Genomic DNA, 24840 nt, shown 5'->3' on the forward strand with positions numbered 1-24840 from the left:
TCTGTAAAGTCAGTCTTCTAAAATTGAATTAGAAAATCTAGTTGCTTTCATATTAAGGATGCTCAAAATCATGTTTGCCTTTAAAAGAACCAAAAAGATAGTGAATTCAGAGGGGGAAAGTTGGGACAAAAATGTTAGATAAAAGTAATTTTAAAGTGCAATACTTGACAATCCCCTCCTTCAGGACTAAACAAAGAAAAGTATGTTTCAGGTGGATTTTTCTCTCTGTTTTGATGAGAGTTTAGAATTCACAGCCAAACAGGTATTTGTTTGAGTCCTTCAAATATACTAGGTTATGTATATCCTTGACTCATTTCTTCCTATTAAAAGTAACTTTAAAATAGAGCTTAATTTGAAATAAATTTTAATATGCAACTTAGAACCATTTAAAAATAAATGATGACATTATCACATGCAATAGGGGAGGGTGGGGGGACACAGGAACACACACAAGAAAATGACACAGTATCTAAAATTCCATTCTGAGCTAAAATATCAGAACCCAGAAATGAAACCATCTCCTTCAACAGTCCCAGTTCATATTCCAGTCTCTTCCCCTCTATAGGTTAGCATCAGTTTTAATTTCTTGCCCTTTCACCATGCCGTCTTGCTACCAAGATAATTTTGATCTTGGGACAATTTAGATGCACAGGGTAAGATGAAACACAGCATGCCCTTGTAGATATTTATTAAAACAAAGAAAATGGAAACATTGGAAACATAAAGCACCAAATTCATTTTAGTTACAAGCATTCACCCTAAGTAGCAATGTCTGCCATACCCTGGATACAGGTCAGTTAGGAATAGCTCAGGTACAAGTCAGTTTTCAGCAATAATCATGCTGAGTCTTGTCTTTAGCATGGCACCTCCTCATTCAGTGTAGTTCACTGAGCAACTGTCTAGGTGATGAGACATGTTGATGAGGAAGACAAGGAGATCCCTGTTCTCAGGATACCTCCAGCCCAGTGGGGAAGTCTAGACAGTAAACCAAGTGAAAAAAAAAAAAAAAAAGATAGTTTCACACACTGAGAAACACCATAAAGAATGTCATACGTTGGTGAGTGAGCGGGGAGAGGAAATATAACACAGATGATCTGAGCTTAAGCCCAAATGATGGGAAATTACCCCCACAGACATCTGTGGGAAAAGAATCACAGCAAAAGGGAAAGCAGGTGTGAAAGTCCCTCATCGGAAACCTGCTTGAACCCAGTGCTTTCACACAGTCTCTCCCCACTTGCTCTTAAAACATGGACCACATGATTCTGTCGCTGTAGCAACTAAGTAGAGGTAATTCCCTTTCGATGAATTCCACTGCCATGTCTGTTTCTATTTAACCAGACTGTGTTCTTAAATCTTGTTACACCTTTGCTGGTGGGGAAACATTCTTGTTGGATGACAAATACTACCCAACAGGTGCTCCCCGGGATTCTTGTCCTGTACTGATGGGTTTTTTCTTTTTTTTAAAGGAAGATGCTTTCCCTGTGGGACAGTGTAAATAATCACACAATCATGTGGGTTTCCACATAGAAAACCCCAAACAAATAAGAAGTCAAGGAAGGGCTCAGGGGAGGAGGGACAGCCCTTCTGGCCATGACAACCACCAAGTTTCCTACTCTTTTTTCCTGTAACATTTGTGACACTTAGAAAGAAAAGAAGCATCTCTTTGTAAATGGTTTAGTCATTAGTTGAAATAAAACATCCCCAATATTAACTTAATTATAAAAGTTCCTCTGTAATAGAGTCCCTTCTTTCACCTGGCCTAACAGGCTCCTTATAAATGAATTTTGAAACAACACATCCTATCATATCCCTCTCAGATGGAATTATCTGTGCATGAGGAAACAAAAATGCCTAATTATGATCACCATCTAAATCAACCTCATAAAACATGTATCACAGGTGATATTTGGAAAATCTCGGTTTTCTTTCCAAATAATTTCCATTTCTTCTGAAGTCATTTCTCCTTACATTCAGTGTCTCTGTTCTGTCGTCTCCCCAGATTAAGAAGTTAGTACCTGGTTCGTGATCAGCCCACTTTTTTCTCTCTAGTATAGGAAAGAGAATGGAAATTCAGAGGTAAAGTGAAATGGAGACCAGACATAGATTCTGTAAAGGCGATGACTGAAAGAGGCTGTTGAAAGGGATGCATGCTTCTTTATGGGAATACACTAGGGCTCTTGGTTTAGAGTTTCCTCTGTGGGTAGGATTCATTTAGCTATGAAATTAGAATCCAGTCAGTAGGCATCAGCTAGAAGATTTTTTTGCATGGACGCAAGGTTGATATATGTTACTATCCTAGTTGACAGAGGAAGCTTTTGTTAAATAGAGCATCCAAAGCAGAATTCTAAGAGTTAAAATTTGGGGATGAGGATAGGTAGTATCATCCCTCAAGAGCATGTGAGGCAGGCTGGGAGGTGAGTGAGAAGGTCAGGGGTGTCATGCCCCTGGGATTTATCAGTACCTGCTGCTAGAGCCACCCCCTTCTCTATTACCTCCTCGTCTCTGCCTGGGAATAGAAGGTCTCTAGAGAGTATGAGGCGTACCCCACCTACCAGGCTCTGTAAGAAGGCCACTGCTTTCAGCCATGCAGATTGTGCCCTTCAGGAGGCTCTTTTCCATAGACAAAAATATGAACGGTGCCTCGAGTTGTGCAGTGCCCACTTTGCACAACTGTATGCTTCTGACCCCACAGTCAGTGACACTCCTTACATGGAGCTTCAACCCCCTAGCATTAAACCCAGTAATCCTGTAGTTACTTTACTACCCCTGAAACAGAGCCTCAACTACTCCAGACTTTTACCTATTGCTAGTGTAGGCACTTAAGGAAAACTGTGGCCGGAGTACCAGAAAGTGAGGCTCTGTTCCCACACTTTAGAAACCAGCATCGTAATCTAGTCAGGATTTAACTCACCCAAACTTCTGTATCTGATCCCCAGTCATTTACAGTCGAGAGTATATAAAACCCACAAGAAAGATCCAAACAGGATCCAAGAATTTTGTATTCTGTGGTGTCACTGAGTAGTAGTGTGAAACAACCCAAACATCGCTGAGAGTGGGGGCTATATCATATTGAGCGGAGTCTGCCATAGAGTGAAGGTTACAGAACAGTTACTGCAAAGCTGCATTTAAACCTTTAAATTCAAACCCTCACTATTAAACAGATTAGATTTAGATTTATACTAACTAAGTCAGATTTAGTGTTTATTCATACTTAGAATCCTAACTAGTTCATCCAAATTTGCCAAAACTTGCCTTATCCTAGCAATTAAAGTCCCGTGTCCCAGAAACTGTTTGCTGCTAAGTCACTTCAGTCGTGTCCGACTCTGTGCGACCCCATAGACGGGAGCCCACCAGGCTCCCCGTCCCTGGGATTCTCCAGGCAAGAACACTGGAGTGGGTTGCCATTTCCTTCTCCAGTGCATGCAAGTGAAAAGTGAAAGTGAAGTCGCTCAGTCGTGTCCAACTCTTAGCGACCCCATGGACTGCAGCCTACCAGGCTTCTCCATCCTTGGAAGTTTCCAGGCAAGAGTACTGGAGTGGGGTGCCACTGCCTTCTCCGCAGAAGCTGTTTAGTCCTGGGCAAACTGACAAATTGGTTACCTAGTACTGCAAAGCAAGATTACAGAAAAATGAAAAACAATCACAACATAGTAAGAAATAGCAAGTGTTGGCCCTTCGCTGACACTTGCTTCTCAGTCTATACCTCAGTTTATTTTGTCACATCACAAACATTGTCAGTCACAGACTCTCTAACAAAAGGAGTAAATACAATCAAGTATTGCATTTTAAAAAGATTTCCTTCACTTCCAAAAGGTAAGGATCATTGTTAAATACTTGATTCTGTGCACATCTCATTAAATCGCTGGTTTTGAGTATTTACTCAAAGTAGCTGCCGTCCTTGCAAGTGAATGAAGAAGAACTTTTTAATGAGTTAACTTTGTAATCACTATGTTAGTATTTATATGGCAAAGGGAAGCTAACAGAAAAATGCAAGAGGCTTTTTGGATAGAGGAAAATAAACACTCCAGTCTTGTCATGTCGCTGTCTGCTCAAGGGAAATTTGAAAATGGAACATTTTACAGTTTGGGATACTTGACTGTAATCATGAGTTTATTTGGGTCTTTCTAAATTCAGTTTGACAGACTTCTGGGTGCAGATTTTATTTCTTTTGCAATTTCAGAAGTTTGATTTCAAAATGAAAAGGCACGTCTAAGAGTGGAGTGGAGTATTTGTATGAAATTGGGAAAAGTGGAAAAAAATAGATCCTGCTATTCATTAATTTCTATGTGACTCTACAATAATTTTGGGAGGGTTCCACCAAACTTTACAACTTTTTGTTCTTTTGTGGTTTTTTTGGTGTGTGTTATTGTTGATTTAATTTTCTCTCTCTCTCTTTTTTTTTTTTTTTTGGTTAAAACTTAAAAAAATTGTCAGTGCTTACCTATACAACTTTTTACAGCAAATACTTATAATTTTCCAATTTCTTAAGGCAAACGTTGCTTACTTTGGAAATGACATCCAAATGTATAATTGCGTGTTGCCACAATTTGTTATACCAAGTGGCCTCTCACTGAAACACCTGATCCCTGTCCAGTGTGTGTTAGAGGAACAGTGAAGATCAGTACCTCTGTTCTCAAGACTGGGAGGGGAGTGGGAATTTTAAGCTTTGCTGTTTGGTCAATGATTATTTGATATATCACTTGCAATGAGTCTCATATTAATGTCTGTTTCTCAACTAATAACCGTTAATCACATCATAAATCCCTAAAGTTGGATGTTTTTGAAAATTGTTCTAGTTTTGCTACCACCTGAACAGCCTTCAACAGTTAGGGGGACCTTGGTTACTGTTGGTTTGGGGTGGGGTTGGCTTTGGTTTTCTTGTTTTTTGTTTTGTTTCATTTAAGTTTTCTTGTTCAATCTTTGCTCGAACCCGAGAACTTTAGCTGCTAGGTTAGAACTCCTGTCTGCTTTCCTGAGCCTTGTTGCTAGTCTTTATGTTATTCTGGTTTGTTCCTTCTTACCCTGCTAACTTCTAGCTGGACTGAAGGGTAAGTGTTCCCCTATAGCTAGCACAGCTCAGATAATCAGACTAGATTATCTGACACCTGCAATGTGCTTCCTCCCTCTCCTCTGAAATCTTCCTCATGTCTAGACTTTGTAGTAAAACTTTTTATGTAATTTTCCTGACCTTAGGTTGGAAATGTAAGCTTCCATACTGGAACTAGGATGCATGTGATGTGTGCATAATTGCCTCCTCTCCTTGGCTTTCATATTGGCATCAAATGATCCTCTGAGTAAAGCCAACCATTAACATCTCCTATTTTTTTTAATTCCAAGAATATTAATGAACATCACAACGAAATGGCAAATAATGCCTTCGTTTCATGGAATTCACAGCTACCTGACTGCTTAATGCCTGAAAACAGATCATTTTGCACTCTGATGATGTGTTGTTGTTGTTGTTTTTCCTTTCCCATTCCAAAGGTTAGAATGGTCAGAGAACTAATGGTGTGGTAACCATGGATACCTTAACAAACAGAAAGGTGGGCTAGGAAACCCAAAGATGGTAACTGAGCAAGACTCCAAGAAACTGCAGACCACAATTAATAAAGTAAATGCATTATTTGAACATGAAAGAATTCATTCTGCCTAAATTGAGGGTGTACTCTAAAACCCAATAGAGGTTAATTTTGAAAAGAGAGATATAATACATGCAGCTACCACACACAAAAGCAAGAAATTGAGGACACAATTGAAATCATGTAATTTATTCACAGAAGCTTCAGATTCACAATCTCACAATGTCATGGAGGGTTTAGACCTCTAGTCTCAAATCTCTCTCCACTGCTCTCCCAAGAACAAAGACAACAATAACATTTTTTTACATCTTTTGTATTTGTATTCATTTTTCTAAAAATACACCTGAAAGAGAAAAAAAGAAACTTTAAAACTTAGAAAATCCTTCTCTTCACTATTTATTACTAAAACAGAGTATACAGTTCCTTTATTCATAGAGGAAAAAGTCAGTCACCAAAAATGTGGAAAACTTGACATTAGAGGGAGCTAGAAAAATTGGTCAAGAGAGCAGGCAAATATGTACTCAAGTATTCTGAACGCTCACTTAGAAGTTGTAGGTCGCATCATTTCTCCTGACCATTTAATAATAGTCCTTGACTCTTTTCGTTTCTTAATTTTGCTTTCCCCCTCCTTCCTTTTTTTTTTTTCTTTTGCATAAATGTACCCCTGGCTAGCAGACAGATTTTTTTGTTTTTTTTTTTTACCACTCCAAGCAGATACTTAATTCTTAATTTAACTTTCCTTCCTTTACATGTCTGATGAGGCATTTTTAAAAGCTTACTGGAGAATGTGAACTTGGTAAAAATTTAGGATTTTGCTATACTTAAAAAAAAATCTACAAGATGGATGAATAGATGACTGAGTGAATTTTTTTCTAGTAAAATTACGTGTATTTGCCCAACAACACATTGATATCCTAATAGACTTCCAAATAGTCATTTGCCTGATTCCTGTCTAGAGTTTTGTCTGAGGAGATTTTTTGCTATATCTTCTTGTATTGTCAACTTGCAGTTACTACATTGCAGGAATGCAACATCAGAGAATGAATTCAATATTAACTTGGATGACCCCAAACCACACTATAAATCACATTTCTTCTCTCCATAAAGTATATGACTTTTTAAAAGAATAGGGTCTCACAGTAAGGTCCAAAATTTTCCAAATACTGTGGTAGGCTCTCAATAGATCATAGTAAATGAAGGATCACCTCTTTGTTACCTGCTTCAGGCACATCTACATATTGTTCACTAATCAACTGAGTATTTTCATGACCTATAATGACTTATAGGAGACATTATTAATTAGTCAACTCCCGAAAATTTGTGTTAGCTCATGCTTCAGTGCCATAAAAATATTATCAAGTACTCTGTAAATTGTAAGTAAAGCAGGGAAAATTACAGATCACTTATTTGTATCCTGATCACTGACAAAAACCTCTGATGATTTTTATTCAAAGCATTTGCCTTATGAAGAATCACAAAAATGAACATTGATATAAATATCACATGTTTATCCCCGTGGTTGTCCTGTCAGTGATTTCTGCAAAATGCAGTGTGGCCCTTGGTAGCTTCTGAGGAAGCCTTTTGGTGTTGGCCATGCAAGTTAGCTTGACTGAGTCAAAGGGACCATGAAAGAATTAAGTTGTTTCTCAAGGGCAGCAGGCAGGGGAGGACCAGTCTTTTGCTTGCCGTGCAGAGCTCAGGCAGGGAGCAACATCCCCTGGTTATTAGTTAGTCATGGCCAAGATAAACTCTTCTAGAAAAGTCTGTAAACAGCCAGCTGCCATCAATCATTGTCATTTCTTTATTTCATGTCTTCTGATGAGGTTGACTACTGTCATTGTTCGTTATTGTCCAAGCCATACATTCACTCTTACACTGTCAAGCAGATATGACAAGCACACATTTTCCATATAAGAAAGATACAAAGTCACCTTTTAATTTGCAGTTTGAGTTCACAATGACTTTATAGTTACATTAGCTATTCTCTTGCCTCAAGCATCCATCAGGAGTAACAGCAGCCATAACTGTGCTCTAAATTTCAGTGATAAAACAGCTACCTCTAGTTTATTATAAAAGGGATTCAGTAGAGAAGAGAGCCTCTCTCGGACAGTTTATTAGCAACGTAGTCATAGTTTATTTTCAACAGCAGAATTTTTTCTCTAGCCTATAAAAAGTTCTAAAATGTAATATTACAAAATAAAAAGAGAGATTTGACCTTTTCTGTTTATTCCCTGAGCTGCTGGGATAATAAAGTCTCCATAAAATGAAAATTGAAAAACTGTATTATCCACTCCCCTCAAGAAAATTCCATTTGGTAGACCTTACTGCAAACTTACCTAAATTTTTTTTGGATCAGAAATAAGATCACACAAATATGCTTGCTATTAAGAGATCATGAAATAATACAATACGTGCTTTCCCATTGTGAGGGAGAAAATATCAAACATGAAGTAAACCCAAACATCGTGATGGGTTAAAGAACAGATAAATGATAGGATGGTCAATGAGGAACATCACTTGAAATTTAAGCAGATTAAATGAGAGTGTGAAGTCCACATAATCATATCATTCCAGGAACCATGATTTTCTCAAAAAATTTTCTCATTTTCTTAAATGCCACACCAAAATTGTTTTTCAGCAAACTTGGGGTAAAGATTTTAGTTAGTTTCCACTTGAAAGGATACCTGCCTTCCTGAAGTCTGTGCGTCTGTCAGCCTTTTCCTTTATCATGGATGCCCACTGATAGTTCCTTAAATTTATAAATGTGGTTTAGGCACCATTATTCATTTAAGTTCAGTGTGAAGTCGTTCTTCTATGCCCATGCTATAGAAGACTTCAAAATCTTTTATACAGTTAAAGCCCAGAAGTGAAACAAATAGCATTGTTTGGAAGATGTGTTGAATTATGCCCTAGCTCCAAAGCCTATGAAATTACATAGCCCATTTTCAGAACATGTAAAGCCCTTGCAAATCAAGCAAGAGTTAGCAACTATTCAGCCAAGTCTGAAAAAGGTTAAGACTGAAGTAAATTCTTAAAATTCAGTCAATCCTTGATTTCTTAAATAAGTAAAAAAAACACACACACATACTAATGAAAAAGAACATTGGTATGTGTCTCTGAAAGCAAGAGCTAATCCAAACCTCATTAGAGCTTTAAGCTTCTACTTTCCCCTCCTAATTCTGTTTTGCTCAGCCTAGTATTTAAATTCATTTGCATTCCCTTGACACATGCCAAACATTGGCAAAGGAATGGATCCCAAGGTGTCCTGAATCCAGGAATTGACTTTCTCACCCTTTTGCTCTGGGCTGTTTTCCCCATGCTAATGTCAACATTGGAGTTTTCTTTTTCTCTCATCAGCCTGTTCCAATCGTTTGTACAGGGCAAAATGGGATTGCACGGAGCATTTAGTTTTTAATGTTCAGCACTGTGGAAGAACAGACTGGGCCATTGCAAGGATGACTGGATGGTGTTGCTTGAGAAGCACCCACAAGTTCTTTGAAACAGAATTTAGAACAGCTGGACCGCTGCAGTGTTTTATTTTAAAATAGACAACATATGTAATGCATATGGTCCTAGACATGTATGGAGACACAGGCAGACAATCTGAATGGTATCCAAAGACACCTGCACCTAGAATTCTGTTTCCTTTTATAAGATTTTTTTCCCCCCTAAGAGCACATGTTCCCACTTTGGGATTTGCAAGATGCCATCTGAATCCCCATGTGTGTGACTCCTTAATAAAGTCGATGGGAAGTTTCCTGGGATGGAGGTGTCAGAGTAAGTCAGTTAATAAATACCTCTTAAGGACCTGGCTCCTCTCGGAGCTGGCAGGGAAAATAACAGATCAGGAATGTACCCTCAAGAAACATATTATCTATCAGGGAATTTAAGTGTGTTCTGACCACAGAGAAACTGGAACATCACCCAGCAAAAACACAGAGACAGAGATTAGGAATTAATTATACATGGCCAGAGGAGAAGCATAAAGCAGAGAGCTTGGGAAGGACTCTCAGCTTCCTAGAAACAATATGATTTAAGAGGCAACCTCTAACTAACATTAATGTGATCAATGTAGAGACAGCCTTGGCTCTCTGAGAATATTAGACCAACTGACTTTGAGAGCGGTGAGAAGCCTTCTCGTCCACTCACGGCTAAGGTGGGCACTTTGTATACGCCAGGTACCTAGGTGCTTTACAGATTCTTCTTACCAGATCCTGTCAACAACCACCTCTGAGGTAGACTCAGACGCCTTTCTCAACTTAACACGTGAGGAAAATGAGACTCAGAAACATTAGTCAACTTCCTCACGTCTCATATCTTCTAACAGCAGAGCTGGCCTCGCATTCGGTCTTTGTGACCCTCTAAGCCCAGCCATCTAAGCACCTGCTATCCTACCTCAGATAAATTGTTCCTGTTGAATTTAATGTGTCAACATTTCTGAAAGTCAAGAAATAGAAAATATTTGTTGACCAACTGTATTTATTTATTTCAATGAGATGTTAATAAATTATCTTAACACATATGTCTTGAGTGCCTGCTGTGTGCCAGGTTCTGTTGTAGGTGCTGGGAGCACAGCAGAGAACAAAAATTTCAAAATCCATGTTTGGATGGAGCTTCAAAATCACATCCCTTCCATGGACACCTTAAAATAGCATTCACCACCGACTGATTCTCTCCCCGCCCCCCCACCCCCGAATATAATAAACTCAGTGAAACTCTCAGAAATTTCATGGAAGCCAGCCACCCTGTTAAGCACTCTGAGTTGTTGGAACCATTGAAATAATGAGCCTAATTCTGAGTAAATGATGATTTTATGTAAGCAAAATCCAGGGGCTGCTCGGTTTACTTGCTGGAAATCCCCACTGCATTAAGCTCCATCCCACGCACATGGAAGGTGTAAAAGGGACCTTAAGAATAATTAAGTGACAGTGACACCAGAAAGGGAACTGAAAGTTTGGCTCATTTTAAACGTGAGGAAACTGAGGCTCAGACGGATCAACACCTCTGCCAGTCTCTCGCACCTCTTTAAAACCAGAGCGTCCAGACCCCCTCCCTCAGTCCCAGGCTCATTCACCATGTGAACTTACAAGAGACAAAAGGAGGAAGAAGGGAAACAGGAATTTTTATGTTGATAGGGTTACTTTCAGAAAAGGAAAACAGGTGAATTTTAAGCCTATTTTAAAGCCTGCTTTAAATTGTCAGTAAAAATGAAATTGTTCTTTCTATGAAGTCTAAGCCAAGAATTAGCGTGGTGAAGCTGTCTTATGATGATGGATGGGGAAGGCGGGAGGGTGGGTCTGTACCCGGGTCTCCACAGAGGAGCCAAGCTCTCTTTGCACATCCATTTCCTGAACTGGCAGCCAAGCAAAATAGTTCATCACCAAGTTTTCTAGAGGCTCAACAGATAAAGAGTAAGAGGCTTGAAACACAGGCTATATTTTTAACAGCCACAAAAGAGAGTCCTCTTCTCTCTAGCTGAGTGACCATTTGCATCATCATAATTGAAGAGCAATAAAATGGCAGAGCCAAGCTGGTAAGGTGAACGGCCCGACCAGTTAGTCAGCCTGCCGCCTCCTCTGGGAAATCTGAGAGCAGGAAGCTGGTGCTGGCCGAAACTCGCCTCATCTATCTGCTAGAAATTGGGAGGCACAGCGTGAGTGAGGCTTTTTATGAGGATGAAACAGGACAAGCAATTGGTGTGTACCCCACTGTTAGTTTCTCCAGGGACTGACACGATGCTAAAAGAACAGACTTGTCCTAGGTGATGGAGCGGTACCGCCTGGGTTACAGGAGTGTCATCTTGCAGGAAGACACCTAAAGTTGGAGCAGGTTCAAACCAGTTGCCTTGGGCCACGGGAAACACACACACACACACACACCCCACCCCACCCCACAGAAACAGCTAGCCTTTTCCTCAGAACCAGCTTCCTGGCCACCTCTCTTTCCACCCATCCTGAATCGATGGAGAAATACAGCTTGGAGACCACATTACCAGACAAAAGAATGCTCAAAGATTAAGCACCTAACCTCCAAATTGAAAGCACTTTCCTGAAGACAAATCTCAGGCAATTAACCCGGCAAAGAGCCAGATTCTCTAATAAAATTTCTGCCTGTGTGATAGCCCTTCCAAAATCTTGTGTCTTATCCTCCGAAAGGAGCGAATTGGCTATTAAAACACACATTCTTCAACTTGCCTTCTGGAAACGGTTGCTTTCGTGTGTCTTGGGCATAAACAACACATCCTGTTCAAACACTGACCACTTGCTGAAGATTTAAAAACCTAATAGGAAGAAGGCATACATCTGACACACCATGCATTTAGATTGGAATGATACACAAAAGTAATAATATGAGGGAAAATCATCATCTGAATATTACCCTGTAACTGTAACCCCCATTTTCAGTCAGCCCCCAAGCAGGGAAGAAAAAAAAGCTGCCTGGGATGAAGGCCACGTTTGAAAATATTATTCAAACACCTTCTCAAGTCAGAAATCCATTCTCTGCATGTCCTGACAGCATCGCTGGTCCCTGGCAGGTCCCTGTATTTGAGTAGAATGTTGCACGCAAGGAGATGAATACACTCTTGCTTGATTTAAGATTCTTTTTCCTTGCAGCATTTCAGGAGAGTGAGTAAATATGAGATGGAGCGAGCCGATTCTTTTAATTTCTAGGACCTTCATTCCCTCCTCTTCCGAGATTTGCTTGGTCTCACTCGAGTTGAATTCTCTGAGTTATTTTGCCGATTGAATATAGACTATTTTAGTTACACATATTGAGATTAATTAGTTAGCCCTTAGGAGGTTTTGCCTACAGCCTTCACCCTGTAAGGAAAAGTGTGAATACATTGAGACTATTAATTCACAATAAATGGCAGATCATAGCCCTTGCTGAGTAAATTTGTTTGTCTTTCATAAGCTTTGCTAACTGAGTAAGCACACTATCTCAGGCAGTGTCCTTTGCTATCACTAACTAAATTCCCAGTGAACTTATTCTCCAGGTTTCAGTGGAAATCTTTTGTTATTATTTTGTTTTAATTTTGGAGGATGGGGACCCAAATCTTTTGTGCAACCAAATTGGCCACGGGGATTTGAAAGGGGAGGATACTAATATTGTCACTTGGCTGAGAATCAGCATAACCCTTTTTTTCCAGATGATCCCAGTAATTGTAGAGAAATTGCTCTAGACATAACCACTGGAATGGCAGAATCTATTAAAAATTGAAAAGCTAAATAGGCTTTTATAAGCAAAGATCCGATCTGCTTTCAGTGTTTGGTGAAACACAGGCGAAGTTACGGTCGTGTGCTTAGTTTTTCAAGAACAACATAAATGCACGAGAGTTGTGATCATTTGATAAACACGTTGATGCCAATATATTTTTGCCGAAATGCAATAAACTCACCAGTAAGTGATGCAAGTTGACAATGGGAGGTAAAAAGAGTATCTTGGGGACGTTGGTGGGCGGCAACGGGAAAACAGCTAGTGTTCGTAATGCTTAGTGAATTCCTGTGTATTTGAAATGTCAAAGAAAATGCGATGTTTCTCTAAATTGTGTCTCTCTCTACATGTATAAATGAACAGACGCAGATAGAGCTCAAAAACATGGCATGGATGAATTTATCTCTTCCAACCCCTGTAACTTTGACCACGCTTCCCTCTTTGAGATGGTGCAACGCCTAACTTTGGATCACAGACTTAATGATTCCTATTCTTGCCTGGCAAGTATATTCTTTGGTCTACAGCAATTTAAATGCAATAACGTTTTGAAAGATAAAATATTTCTCTACCTTTGTGTCAGAAGCTCTTCTCCCCATTACGGAACCTCTTTAACAATTATAAATGTGTTCTTGATTTCCTGGGTTGAGATAGTTTTCCTTACCAAAGAAAGAAGACAGAGCGGGAGGAAGTTATCAGTAGAGACAGATCCAATTCCTCAGCCTCCCTATCTGAGCTTCCCCCTTTGCAGCTGCTGCATGAGAAATATTCTGAAGAGGATAATCGAGTTTGGCACCTACTTGTAGAGAACTTGTAAAAATTGCCTTGGTTTCTTAGTCTTCAAGATCCCCCTCCCACCTCACCCCAGATAATAAGACCCTGTGCTCCTGTCTCGGAAATGAATGGGTCCTTTTTGTTTATATTTTTAAAGATTAAAATGATTTGTCAATAAAGTTCACTTCCCCTTTCATAAGCTAAATGGGTTTGGGTTTGTTTGTTTGGGTGGCTTTTTTCCCTACATAGTATTCCAAGCATTTTTTATACCCTTTGAGGGAATTTTTTTATGGTGCTTAAGATGGTTAGAAGTCCAACTCTCCCACAAGAGCATGGGTATTTCTTAAAATCCTGTTTTAAGCCCAGATTTAAATCATTTAAATGCAAAGGACTGCTATTATGTCTTTATTGGATTTATGAAGATACATTTTGGGCTTTATGCTATGCAATTTAAAAGAGACTCAATTTATTTTCTTCTGCAAACCAGATATTGTTATTTTTTAAAGATAGACTGTTGATCCCACTTTATAGATGGGAAAGGTGAGGGCAAAGGATGCAATGGCTTTACACAGAGGAGAAGCCTCATCTCTCACTCCACATACTAAGATGAATATATCTGTATATTGTTAATATTAATTAACTCAGGTTGACATTTTATTGATATCAACATAAATATAATGAAAATCTGGGTTTTTTTCTTTAAATGATATGGCTTTCTCCTAAATCTGTTCCAATTTTTCTTATAAATTCCTTTTTTTGTTCTTTGTCAGAAGCCAAAATATAAAAATGACAGATAAAATAGTCCAAAAAACAGAAGCAGGATTATGTGGAATAATTTATTAATCTTTGTCTCATAAAAGATGCATTGATTATCTCAGGTTTAGAATCACATTATCAGAAGTCTGAACTTTGCCAAACTGAAAAGGAATACATCATTTTGACTTTAAAAAAAAAAAAAGGCTTACCTTGCATTGCAAGGCAGTTTTTCTCAAATATGTTTTCTGTGATTATGTAATTATTCACGTAATTATAAATTGTGTTCATGAAACTTGTAAGAATTTGCCTCTGAACTTAAATCGTTTCCTTTTATATATAATTCCTAGTCTCTTGAGGAATTTTTTTGAGACATATTATTTTCAAGACTTTTTTCAAATTGTACTTTCTTCAGTTTTCTTTTTCACTAAGACATTCATCACTGAGGAGTGAATGCCGTCTAAAGAATTAAACCAGAAATGAAATTTTGAAGCTTGCTTCCTGTTAGTCATATTCAGGCCTAAAAACTCCAAATTAATTGTGAATAGTGTAAAATAGTTTCCTTTCCCATTTTTATACCTGTATGTATTAATCATCATCCCCCAATTTCAGAAAATAAGAGCCATTAAGAGGACCCCATCTCCTGCCTCCATACATTCCATTTTCTCATTATTACAGTCTTTTTTTCCAGTCAGTTTTGGAGACCGACCAGCAGGGATACATAAATTTTTCTGTGTCTTCGACTGAGCTCCTAATTGATATTTCTTCAACTCTTTTCAAAGCAGCTATTTTGGCATCTACAAAAGACTTGGTGTCATCTGAGTCGTAGAAAATATATTTTAATCTTTCACAGCAGTGTTGTTTCTAAGATTTAGCATTTGGGGTAGCAGATGGAGTGGCAAAGAAGTTGCCTATAGGGGCAGCCCACTGCCTCGACTACTCTCCCGCCCTCTGCAGTAACTTATCATTTGAAATAGGAAAGATGCCGTCTTTCGTCGGATGCATTGCTGAGCTGCATGTTGTCAATCGAAGATTCCCCGGATCCCTAGCACAAGATTCGAGTGTTGCGGGGGCCTCCCTTGCTGCACTTCTGTGGCCTCTACCTGCCACCCAGTCACTTTCTCCTTTTGCCTTTTCTCTCCCAGGATGGAGAGGTATATTCAAAAGATGACTCAGAGAAGACCCTCAAAGTAAAATTAGGTTTATATTTAAGATCATCCTAAATTCCCAGCTTATAAAGTACCACCTCAATTTTTATTTCTGGCTTCAGAAAGGTACTCAGACTGAAAGAAGTGATTTCATTATAGGCTTGTCCCAAGAGTGACTTTGAGTGGCAAGTCGCTAGGCCTTACCGAGCATCTTTTTTCTTAAGTGCTTGTTGGAGGCAGCAGTTTCTACACCATGGCACCTCCTAATGTGCTCTGCATGAGAGAGTCCAGCCCAATTCTTTTTTAGAGCAGAGTTTTGTGTGGTCCTGCAGCACACAAATATATAATAAGAAAACAAATAACTGCCTGGGAGAATATAAAGCACTCAGCCTGGGCACAGGAAGCTCCTCTCAGTTTAGTTGAATCATATATGATTCACAACTTGAGAACTTAAAGTCATGTTGTTCTTTTTGGAAAGTTCAGTTATTATCTTCATTTTAAAATCTAAAAAATATATATATATATATTTTTTTCTTCCAAAGTGAAAGGATTTATGAAGTCCTGGCATGAATGTAGATCAATCCTAGTATTTGTTAATGCTCCAGAGTATTAAAAATACAGAAGATACGGAGAAAGACAGAGCTGGGTTTGAGTCCTGGCTATTTTGTATTCTTTGTGAGCTCTTATTTTCATTTCCTCATCTGTGAAATAAAGATAAACCTCCCCTGTCTACTTCTCAAGGTTGCCATGGGCTCAACTAAAAGCTCTTGTCAAGGGTAAAGCACTGTACCAATTTAAGGCATTAATGTTATTATTTTCTCTTATCAGTAACCAAGACTTTGCCCTAGCCCCACTCCAGTGCTCTTAGGGTTTACGGTTTGGTGTTAAAGCAGTGGGTGAGACTCTTGTTTCTGGGATCTTGCCCTCTGCTAATCCATGCTCCATCACTTACTAGCTGTGGGACACTAGGGAAATTCCATGTGCTCCCTGAGCTCAGATTTCCCATCCGTCCAACAGGGAGAGCAGCACCTCCCTCACAGGGCTCTGGTGAGGACTGAACTAACTAGCACACATGGTGTTTGACAGAGTGACTGGGGCTTAATAAGCAATCAAGAAGCGTTGGCTCTGGCTATTTTTAACCCCCTTCTCCAGTCATCCCCAACTGTAGAGCTCTCCCCCAAATAAACCCAACCTATATTTGAAAGAAGGTCTCTCCTTTATTCCCCAATCAGGGCTGGTTCAGTCCTGGCCAGGTGTTTGTACTAGACGAGTACTGCGCCCGGAACGGAGTCCGAGGATGTCACCGACATCTGTGCTACCTCAGAGACTTGCTTGAACGGGCAGAAAACGGCGCCATGATCGACCCAACCCTCCTTCACTATAGCTTCGCCTTCTGTGCATCCCACGTCCATGGGAACAGGTAGGCACGTGTCCAGGGGTATTCCTTTTAAAAAGATGTTTAATGTGCTGGCAGTGGTTTACAGCTGGTCCTGCTTTAGGGTCATCTCTAAGTCTACCCATTCCTACTTGCTCAGTAGTACAGACATGTGGGCGCACACACACACCAGCCACACAAACACAAAGAACATACACACAGGTCTGAATTTCTTCTGCTTTCATGAGTCTCAACAGAAACGTCACACAGGACTTCTAGGGTGGTCTCTGATGCACCTTCCGCATACATGGTGAGCAAAAACTAGACGTCAAGCAAAGGCAGAGTTACAGAGAAATTGATTCTTTGAGAAACAGGGATGAAATCCCATGGTAGCATTTAGTGAAAGACCACGATTCAGATGGGGTGGCAGGATGCTGGGAGAGTCTCCCTGAGGAATTGATGCTTGGGCCGAGTACTGAACTAGGAGTTGAGTGGTTCTGGGCGAAAGGAGGAGCATGTACAAATGCTCAGCAGAGGAAACTCAAGGGCTGAAGCAAGCAAGGTGATGCTGGGAGACATAGATAATCATGACATTGAGCTTAACCAGAGAGCTGGGAGGAACTTCAGAGACCATGGTGTAGTCAACCCCTTTGGTTTATAGGTTTTACAGACAAGACCAGAACATCAGTTCTTCTAACTACATACTAAGTACTTTCTTTCTTTAGACATTGCCCAGCTCCTGGAGGAAAAGATCTATGTTCTGAATAATGCAAAAAGCAGCAAATAAGAATGGTACCATTTGGCTCTCAAGACCCGGAATAAATTTCTGCACTGCCACAGCCAGTTTACTATCCCAGTGTGTGTAGCTTCACATTACTAGAAAGAGAAGCCTCTATTACCCCCACGAACCCTTACCGATAGCCAGGGAAGGCACACACAGGGAAAACTGGGTGGCTTCAGAAACCCAGCCTACAGTGAAAAACTTACTGCTCTGGGGAAATTCTTACATGAGAGAGTCCAGAATTGACAGCTTTTTCTTTTAAATCAGAACCATGTCAGTCATCTTTGCAAGCTATACAACTCTGGAATATCTGTGGGGTTGGTTCTGTGCTTTCCCTCTCTCTAGTGCTGGTAGATTTTATGAGATGCAACTTCAACGTTTAGAGCTGGGTAACAATAGCACTGTAGGTTTGAATATTTAACAGGCAACAAGATTTTCATCACCTCTCATTGTTACCAGGTTTGCTAGCCCAGCACATGACCTTTCATTTGCATAAAAGATATTCATGAAAACTCTGATACCTGGGGACTATCTCTGCATAATTCTGCTTTTTATAAATATGTACACTTTGATGACTATCTGTTACAGCCTCTTGGACCGAATTCTTTAAAGAGAGAGAGAGAAGTTGCATTATATTCTCTGGGTTGTCACACTGTATTCTACATATGTTACTGAATAAGGAAGTGTTATAAAATAATGAAGTGTTTTTGTAAACTCCCTGGTAAACATCATCATGAATTATGATACACATTGTCTGGATTTCATATTGTAAGACTGCCACTTGATTCACAGTTAGGTTTATACATCTTGTCATGGAAACAGTTTTGGATTTCTTATTTTCTTTTCAGTTCTGATTTTCCTTATGCAAGTTTGCATCTTTTTTTTTTTTTTTGCTTATTATTTTAGTTCGAATGCATTTGCTTTTGCTGTTTGATGCATCCTTCTTTTTCTTTGTTTTGTTCGTGCATGTGTGTGTGCTCTTGATTCTCCCATGGCTGGCCACACTTTGTGCATGCTCCATGCGACCACCCCCTCTCCAAAGTCAACAAATGCATGCGTACCTTGGTGGGCTGCCACCAAACACAGACCCTGAAGGGAGCAAAACTCCCTCCCCATCTGAACCAGAGGCTAAAAAAGATACCAAAAAGGAATCCAAAAAAAGAAAAAATCCCAAAACCCAGGCAAATCCAGAGCCTAAAAGGTAAGATGTTTTGTGTCTATTGGCTTGTGTTTTAGGATGTCTGTGACCTTTCCCTCTCCCCCATCTGTGCTGAATCTCAACCTTAGCAAACAGCAAGCTTTGTGTATTCCTGAATTCTCTGTTTGAAGGTGCACTTAAAAAAACCCTAGCAATGGGCAAAAATATGTATTAGGACTGAATTTGAATCGGGTATTTAGTGACTCTTAAAGCATGTTCATATTGAAAAAGACTAATTGTGCAATATGTAAACAAAAGCATGAGTCAGATTGCTTTTTTGGTGGCGTCTAGTTAGGGGCCAGGTACCTTAACAAGTCACTCATAATAAGCAACCCGTGATTTATAATTTTGAAATTATGGTTAAGGGGAAAATAAAATCAGTTGGCTTAAAATGAGTTTATACCTTTATAGTAGGGCCATCGTTTTCAGCAGACCCTCTCAGTTCTACATTTATTGCATGAAAGTAATCCATTTTCAAATAATTGTTTATAATAAAGGCACAAAGTAATGTCTGTCACCAAATTAATGACTCCTCATAGAATCATTTATATGATGAAGTCACCTTGAAAATACTTTTAAGTTCTAAAATAATGTTTATCCTCTCTTGTGTTCTGTGTCTTTTAGATGTTCTCTTTGTGAATTGGTAAAATCGCAAACCGGTGGCTTTTATTCCCTTTTAAAGTAAATGAGGTAGATGTACAGTTATATCCAGCATTATCCCTATGTCCTTCTTCACCTTCCCTATCTTGCCTCAAATTAACACTGACATTTTAAAGTTTCATGGTAAGGTTTTGAAATGGATGTTCTGACCCTGACATTGCCAAAGGACACAAAGTTCTCAGGGAGCTATGCTCTATGTTTCACTATGAATTTGCTCAGCTGAAAATTTCTAAGTCCTAAAATTCATACAGTTCACTGTAGGCAGACCAAATGAAAAGGCCAGTTTCAATTCCTAGAAAATGAAGCAGGCAGTAGATCATTGTATGCCAGTCTATTAGTGAAGGTCAAAGAAAGCCCTGATTTCATGGGAACACCCATCTTCTGAACTTGCAGTATACGCAGAGAGAAGTGGAGTGGAGTTTTCATGTTTCCCTGTGTGGGTCAGAGTGCAGGCCAGAAGTAGCTTGCAGTCAGTAAGAAAATGCAGAGTATTATAGGTGCCTGTAAAGGAGGCTTCTCTGGCTGCTGTCCAAGGTACTGGTTTTGGCATGCTCGGCACTGAAGTGGAGCAGAGAGCAAATGGCTGCACTTCCTGGAGCCTGACCTGTTTCCTGTGCCATGAAAAACTACCAGGAAAGATTGTTTGTGGTACTTTCAGGCTTATACAAATAAGGGTCTATATTTGCTATTTTTGTAAGGAAGAAAAAATCATAATCTTAAATATCTGTACTTAAGGGTGATATTCTGCAGTCTACAAAATGCTTTTAATATACTCCTGTCTCCATACATGTCACTTGCTACAACATTTTCAGGGCAGGTGCTTTTATACCCATTTTGCAGATGATGAAACTGAATGTCTGAAAATGGAGGTGGAAAACCCAGATATTCTGAGTCTAAAGTTCTTCTTTGTACCACATCAGCACTGTACATAGATTCTACTGATCTGAGTATTAAAGCCTGTTCTGCATAAATCTAAGATGATCATATCTCATTTCAGTTCCTCAGTTTTCTCATCTGCAAAATGAGCACATAGAATCATAGCATCTCTTATACTCCATCAATCTCTAAAATTATCTTCCATGGGCTGTAACAGGTTAAATAGACCATTGTTCAGTTCAGTCACTCAGTCGTGTCCGGCTCTTTGTGACCCCATGAATCACAGCACGCCAGGCCTCCCTGTCCATCACCAATGCCCAGAGTTTACCCAAACTCATGTCCATCGAGTCGGTGATGCCATCCAGCCATCTCACCCTCTGTTGTCCCCTTCTCCTCTTGCCCCCATTGTCTCCCAGCATCAGGGTCTTTTCCAGTGAGTCAACTCTTCTCATGAGGTGCCCAAAGTATTGGAGTTTCAGCATCATTCCTTCCAAAGAAATCCCAGGACTGATCTCCTTTAGGATGGACTCGTTGGATCTCCTTGCAGTCCAAAGGACTCTCAAGAGTCTTTTCCAACACCACAATTCAAAAGCATCAATTTTTTGGCGCTCAGCTTTCTTCACAGTCCAACTCTCACATCCATACATGACCACAGGAAAAACCATAGCCTTGACTAGATGGACCATTGTTGGCAAAGTAATGTCTCTGCTTTTGAATATGCTATCTAGGTTGGTCATAACTTTCCTTCCATGGAGTAAGCGTCTTTTAATTTCATGGCTGCAGTCACCATCTGCAGTGATTTTAGAGCTAGAGATCTCTTCAAGAAAATTAGAGATACCAAGGGAACATTTCATGCAAAGATGGGTCAATAAAGGACAGAAATGGTATGGACCTAACAGAAGCAGAAGATATTAAGAAGAGGTGGCAAGAATACACAGAAGAACTGTACAAAAAAGATCTTCACGACCCAGATAATCATGATGGTGTGATCACTAGTCTAGAGCCAGACATCCTGGAAGGTGAAGTCAAGTGGGCCTTAGAAAGCATCACTATGAACAAAGCTGGTGGAGGTGATGGCATTCCAGTGGAGCTATTTCAAATCCTGAAAGATGATGCTGTGAAAGTGCTGCACTCAATATGCCAGCAAATTTGGAAAACTCAGCAGTGGCCACAGGACTGGAAAAGGTCAGTTTTCATTCCAATCCCAAAGAAAGGCAATGCCAAAGAATGCTCAAACTACCGCACAGTTGCACTCATCTCACACACTAGTAAAGTAATGCTCAAAATTCTCCAAGCCAGGCTTTAGCAATACATGAATCGTGAACTTCCAGATGTTCAAACTGGTTTTAGAAAAGGCAGAGGAACCAGAGATCAAATTGCCAACATCTGCTGGATCATGGAAAAAGCAAGAGAGTTCCAGAAAAACATCTGCTTTATTGACTATGCCAAAGCCTTTGACTGTGTGGATCACAATAAACTGTGGGAAATTCTGAGAGAAATGGGAATACCAGACCACCTGACCTGCCTCCTGAAACCATTGTTAGAGTTCATAAATAAAGTGTAATTAAAATAAGGCTACTTGTCACCATTTAATGTGTTTGCTATATGCAAAGTACTATGTGAAGTGCTATTTACATATATTATCTCATTTTAACCTTAATGCATCACTGTGAGATCTGTATTATTATTACTATCATGTAACAGATGAAGAGTTTGAGGCTCAGATAAATTCATTCACTGTCTTCAGTGAGCATGGTTCACATAGCAAACATGGTTGTTCTATCTTTGGAGCTTGGATTGGTAACTTCTCTGCCTTATTACCTGCCCAGCATTAGCACTCCGTATGGTATGAGATGCAAATTTGGCCCATTGAATATGAGTTTCAACATTTCCAGGTGACCTACTATAGCAGCCATCTGAATTAATTAAAGAAATTAATTAAATAATTAATTTTAAAAATTACTTAAAAATTTCCATTTTTGCCCTGAAGATGTCCACAGTAAGTCTTGGCCCACCTGGTGATTTTGACCTTGTAGAAAAAGAGTGTATCTGGAGCTTAGGGCCACCTAGAGGAGATGTTCCTTTGAGCACCAGTTAACACTGGAAAATATTTTCCTACCTCTTTCACCAGGATGAACACTGTTTACATGTGGACAGGTTATCTATTCTTTGACTCACAGTAAGAAGGAACTGGTGACCCATGGAAACATATTGCCCTTTAACTGAATTTAACTCAATAATAGATCTCATTCCTATTGTCATCTCCCAACCAACTTTAGATTAGGTAAAAAGTAGCTTTTTGTCCATTGATTAATTTTTTTACCTATTAATAACTCAGCAGCCCCAAATACGGAGGCAGAGCCCAGCCCTGCTGCAGCTAGACATCATTAGTGATCACTCAGGTGCTGGTGACTGAGTTTATCCCATCTTCTCTGAAAGCCTGTGCTACATCTTTGTGAGAGAGTATGCCTGTTATTGTTGTTAGTCGCTAAGTTATGTCTCTCACTTTTGCAACCCCATGGACTGAAACCCTCAAGACTCCTCTGTCTGTGGAATTTCCTAGGGAAGACTACTGGACTGGTTGCCATTTCCTTCTCCAGGAGATCTTCCCGACCCAGGGATCAAACCCACATCTTCTGCTTTGGCAGGCAGATTTGTTACCACTGTGCCACCTGGGAAGCCTAACACTATGCCTACTTGAATCCAGAACACCTAATCCAGAGTAGACATACCTGGTCAATTTCACTGTTCATGATTCCAAGCAGTGGAAGATAATGGAGCCATTGACATGCCTGGAATCTTTTAGATTCTTGACTTGGGGTGATCTCTTCCCCAAGGGACACTTGGCGATGTCTGGAGACATTTTGATTGTTACTTTGTGATGCTGTTGTCATCTAGTGGGTAGAGGCCTGGGATGTTTCTAAAGATCTTACAGTGTGCAGGGCAGCGCCCTGCACACAAAACCCAGAACATCAAACTTCCAGGTGTTGGGATGAAATTTCTTCTTTTTATTTGGATTTTGGTTTCTTTTATACAGACATATTCTGTGTCTAAAGGCTTGACACTGATCTTCAGCTTGTGCAGGGGTTGTCACAGAAATCACATGGGGAGTTTGTAAAAATGGAAAGAATGAGGTCCCATCTTCAAATAATTTGGTTCAGCAAGTGTTCGATGGTGCCAGGCATCTTCCCTTTTTAATCATTTCCTGCCCAGGTATTTCTAAGGCATTTGGTCTTCAGATCCTACTTATTCAAGACCTTGGTGGTCAAACTTAGCTGCACATTGGAATCACTTTAAGAGCCTAAAAAAATGTTGATGCCTTAGCCCCACCAGCAGAGGTTCTGATTTAGTCTAGGATATGACCTAAGCATCTTGGTTTTAAACGCTTACATGTAGCAGCATTTAAGAACCATTGATTGAGGGAACATTAGTTTGAACTAGCTCTTTAAAAACTGAACCCATTTTTGCAAAGATTGAGGGGAAAGAAAAGGAAAATGTGAGTACGTTCAGCTGGTTGCTCTTGGCGATCATCAAATCCACAGATGTAAATCGCTATATCGTCTAATTTTTAAATCAGCTCCTAAGGTTGCAGTACTTAATTTTCACCATAATATTTTTAGTCTTCTTTCTAGATGACATTTAGATTAACATCACTTTGGTCACTGTCCCACAGTGACAAGGCAATCAAACAGCTCCGATGATTGCAAGTTGCGTCAGTGTTCCTTGGATCCCTTTATTATTGGGATTGGAAATTTTTCTCATTTACATTATTATTTAACATTTCTTGAATGCCAGTGCTGCTCTTCACATATGGCCTGCGGAGAAAGTACATTGTATCAGCAATTAACAAATCCATAATGCCAACCGCCCCAATCCAAAGTAGGCTGCATAGATTAATGCGTCTGTAAGCAGATGTAAGAGGGCATGAGTCCTAAAAATCTCTGAAAATGTGTCCAAGGATTCTTTTGGGAGATGCATTTGAAGCCAAGGTGCTGCTTGTGTGCAGAAACCATGTGATCCCTGTGGCTTAGTAACTGAGCACTCAGATGGAATTCACTTTCCTCCTGATACTCCTGTTTCTAAGTCAGTGAGTGACTCCACCCACCCATTTGCCCAAAACAAAACCTTGGGAGCCGTCCTTGATGTCTCCTTCCTCAGCGCATCACAGAGCTTTAGTTACTGTGCCCTGCCCATGCTTTTACAGCTCTTTCGAGTCTGCCTACTTCTCCTCACCTTCGGTACCACTGCCAGGGCTCAGGTCTCTATCTTCCCTCCCCTGGACCACAGCACTTGCTTTACTGTCCATGTCCTTGCCTCCAGTGTGGGTCCCTCACTCCCAATCCATGTCATATCATGGTTGCCTTTATTTATTGTGGGGGGAATGCCTACCTAGAAGTAAATGAGTCATTTTGCATCTGTATTTATTTTTTCCTTTTTTCTCCAGTATCTCCTTCCCTCCTTTCCTTCCTCCTTTTCTCTCTGTG

At 39.9% G+C, this 24840-nt stretch overlaps 1 protein-coding gene across 7 annotated transcripts in view; it reads left to right on the plus strand.

Annotated features, from left to right (window-relative positions):
• Positions 1–24840, plus strand: part of CADPS (calcium dependent secretion activator) — a 476150-nt gene that overhangs the window by 324899 nt on the left and 126411 nt on the right. For 6 of the 7 annotated variants that reach the window (XM_068982571.1, XM_068982570.1, XM_068982572.1 and 3 more), the window contains 2 exons: positions 13158–13294; positions 16699–16886. In XM_068982571.1, coding sequence (XP_068838672.1) covers positions 13158–13294; positions 16699–16886 — 325 coding nt within the window. The remainder of the gene's footprint in view (positions 1–13157; positions 13295–16698; positions 16887–24840) is intronic. The other variant, XM_068982573.1, reaches the window with a different exon arrangement.

The sequence above is a fragment of the Capricornis sumatraensis genome, chromosome 10 (assembly GCF_032405125.1).
Source record: "Capricornis sumatraensis isolate serow.1 chromosome 10, serow.2, whole genome shotgun sequence".
Classification (NCBI taxonomy): domain Eukaryota; kingdom Metazoa; phylum Chordata; class Mammalia; order Artiodactyla; family Bovidae; genus Capricornis; species Capricornis sumatraensis.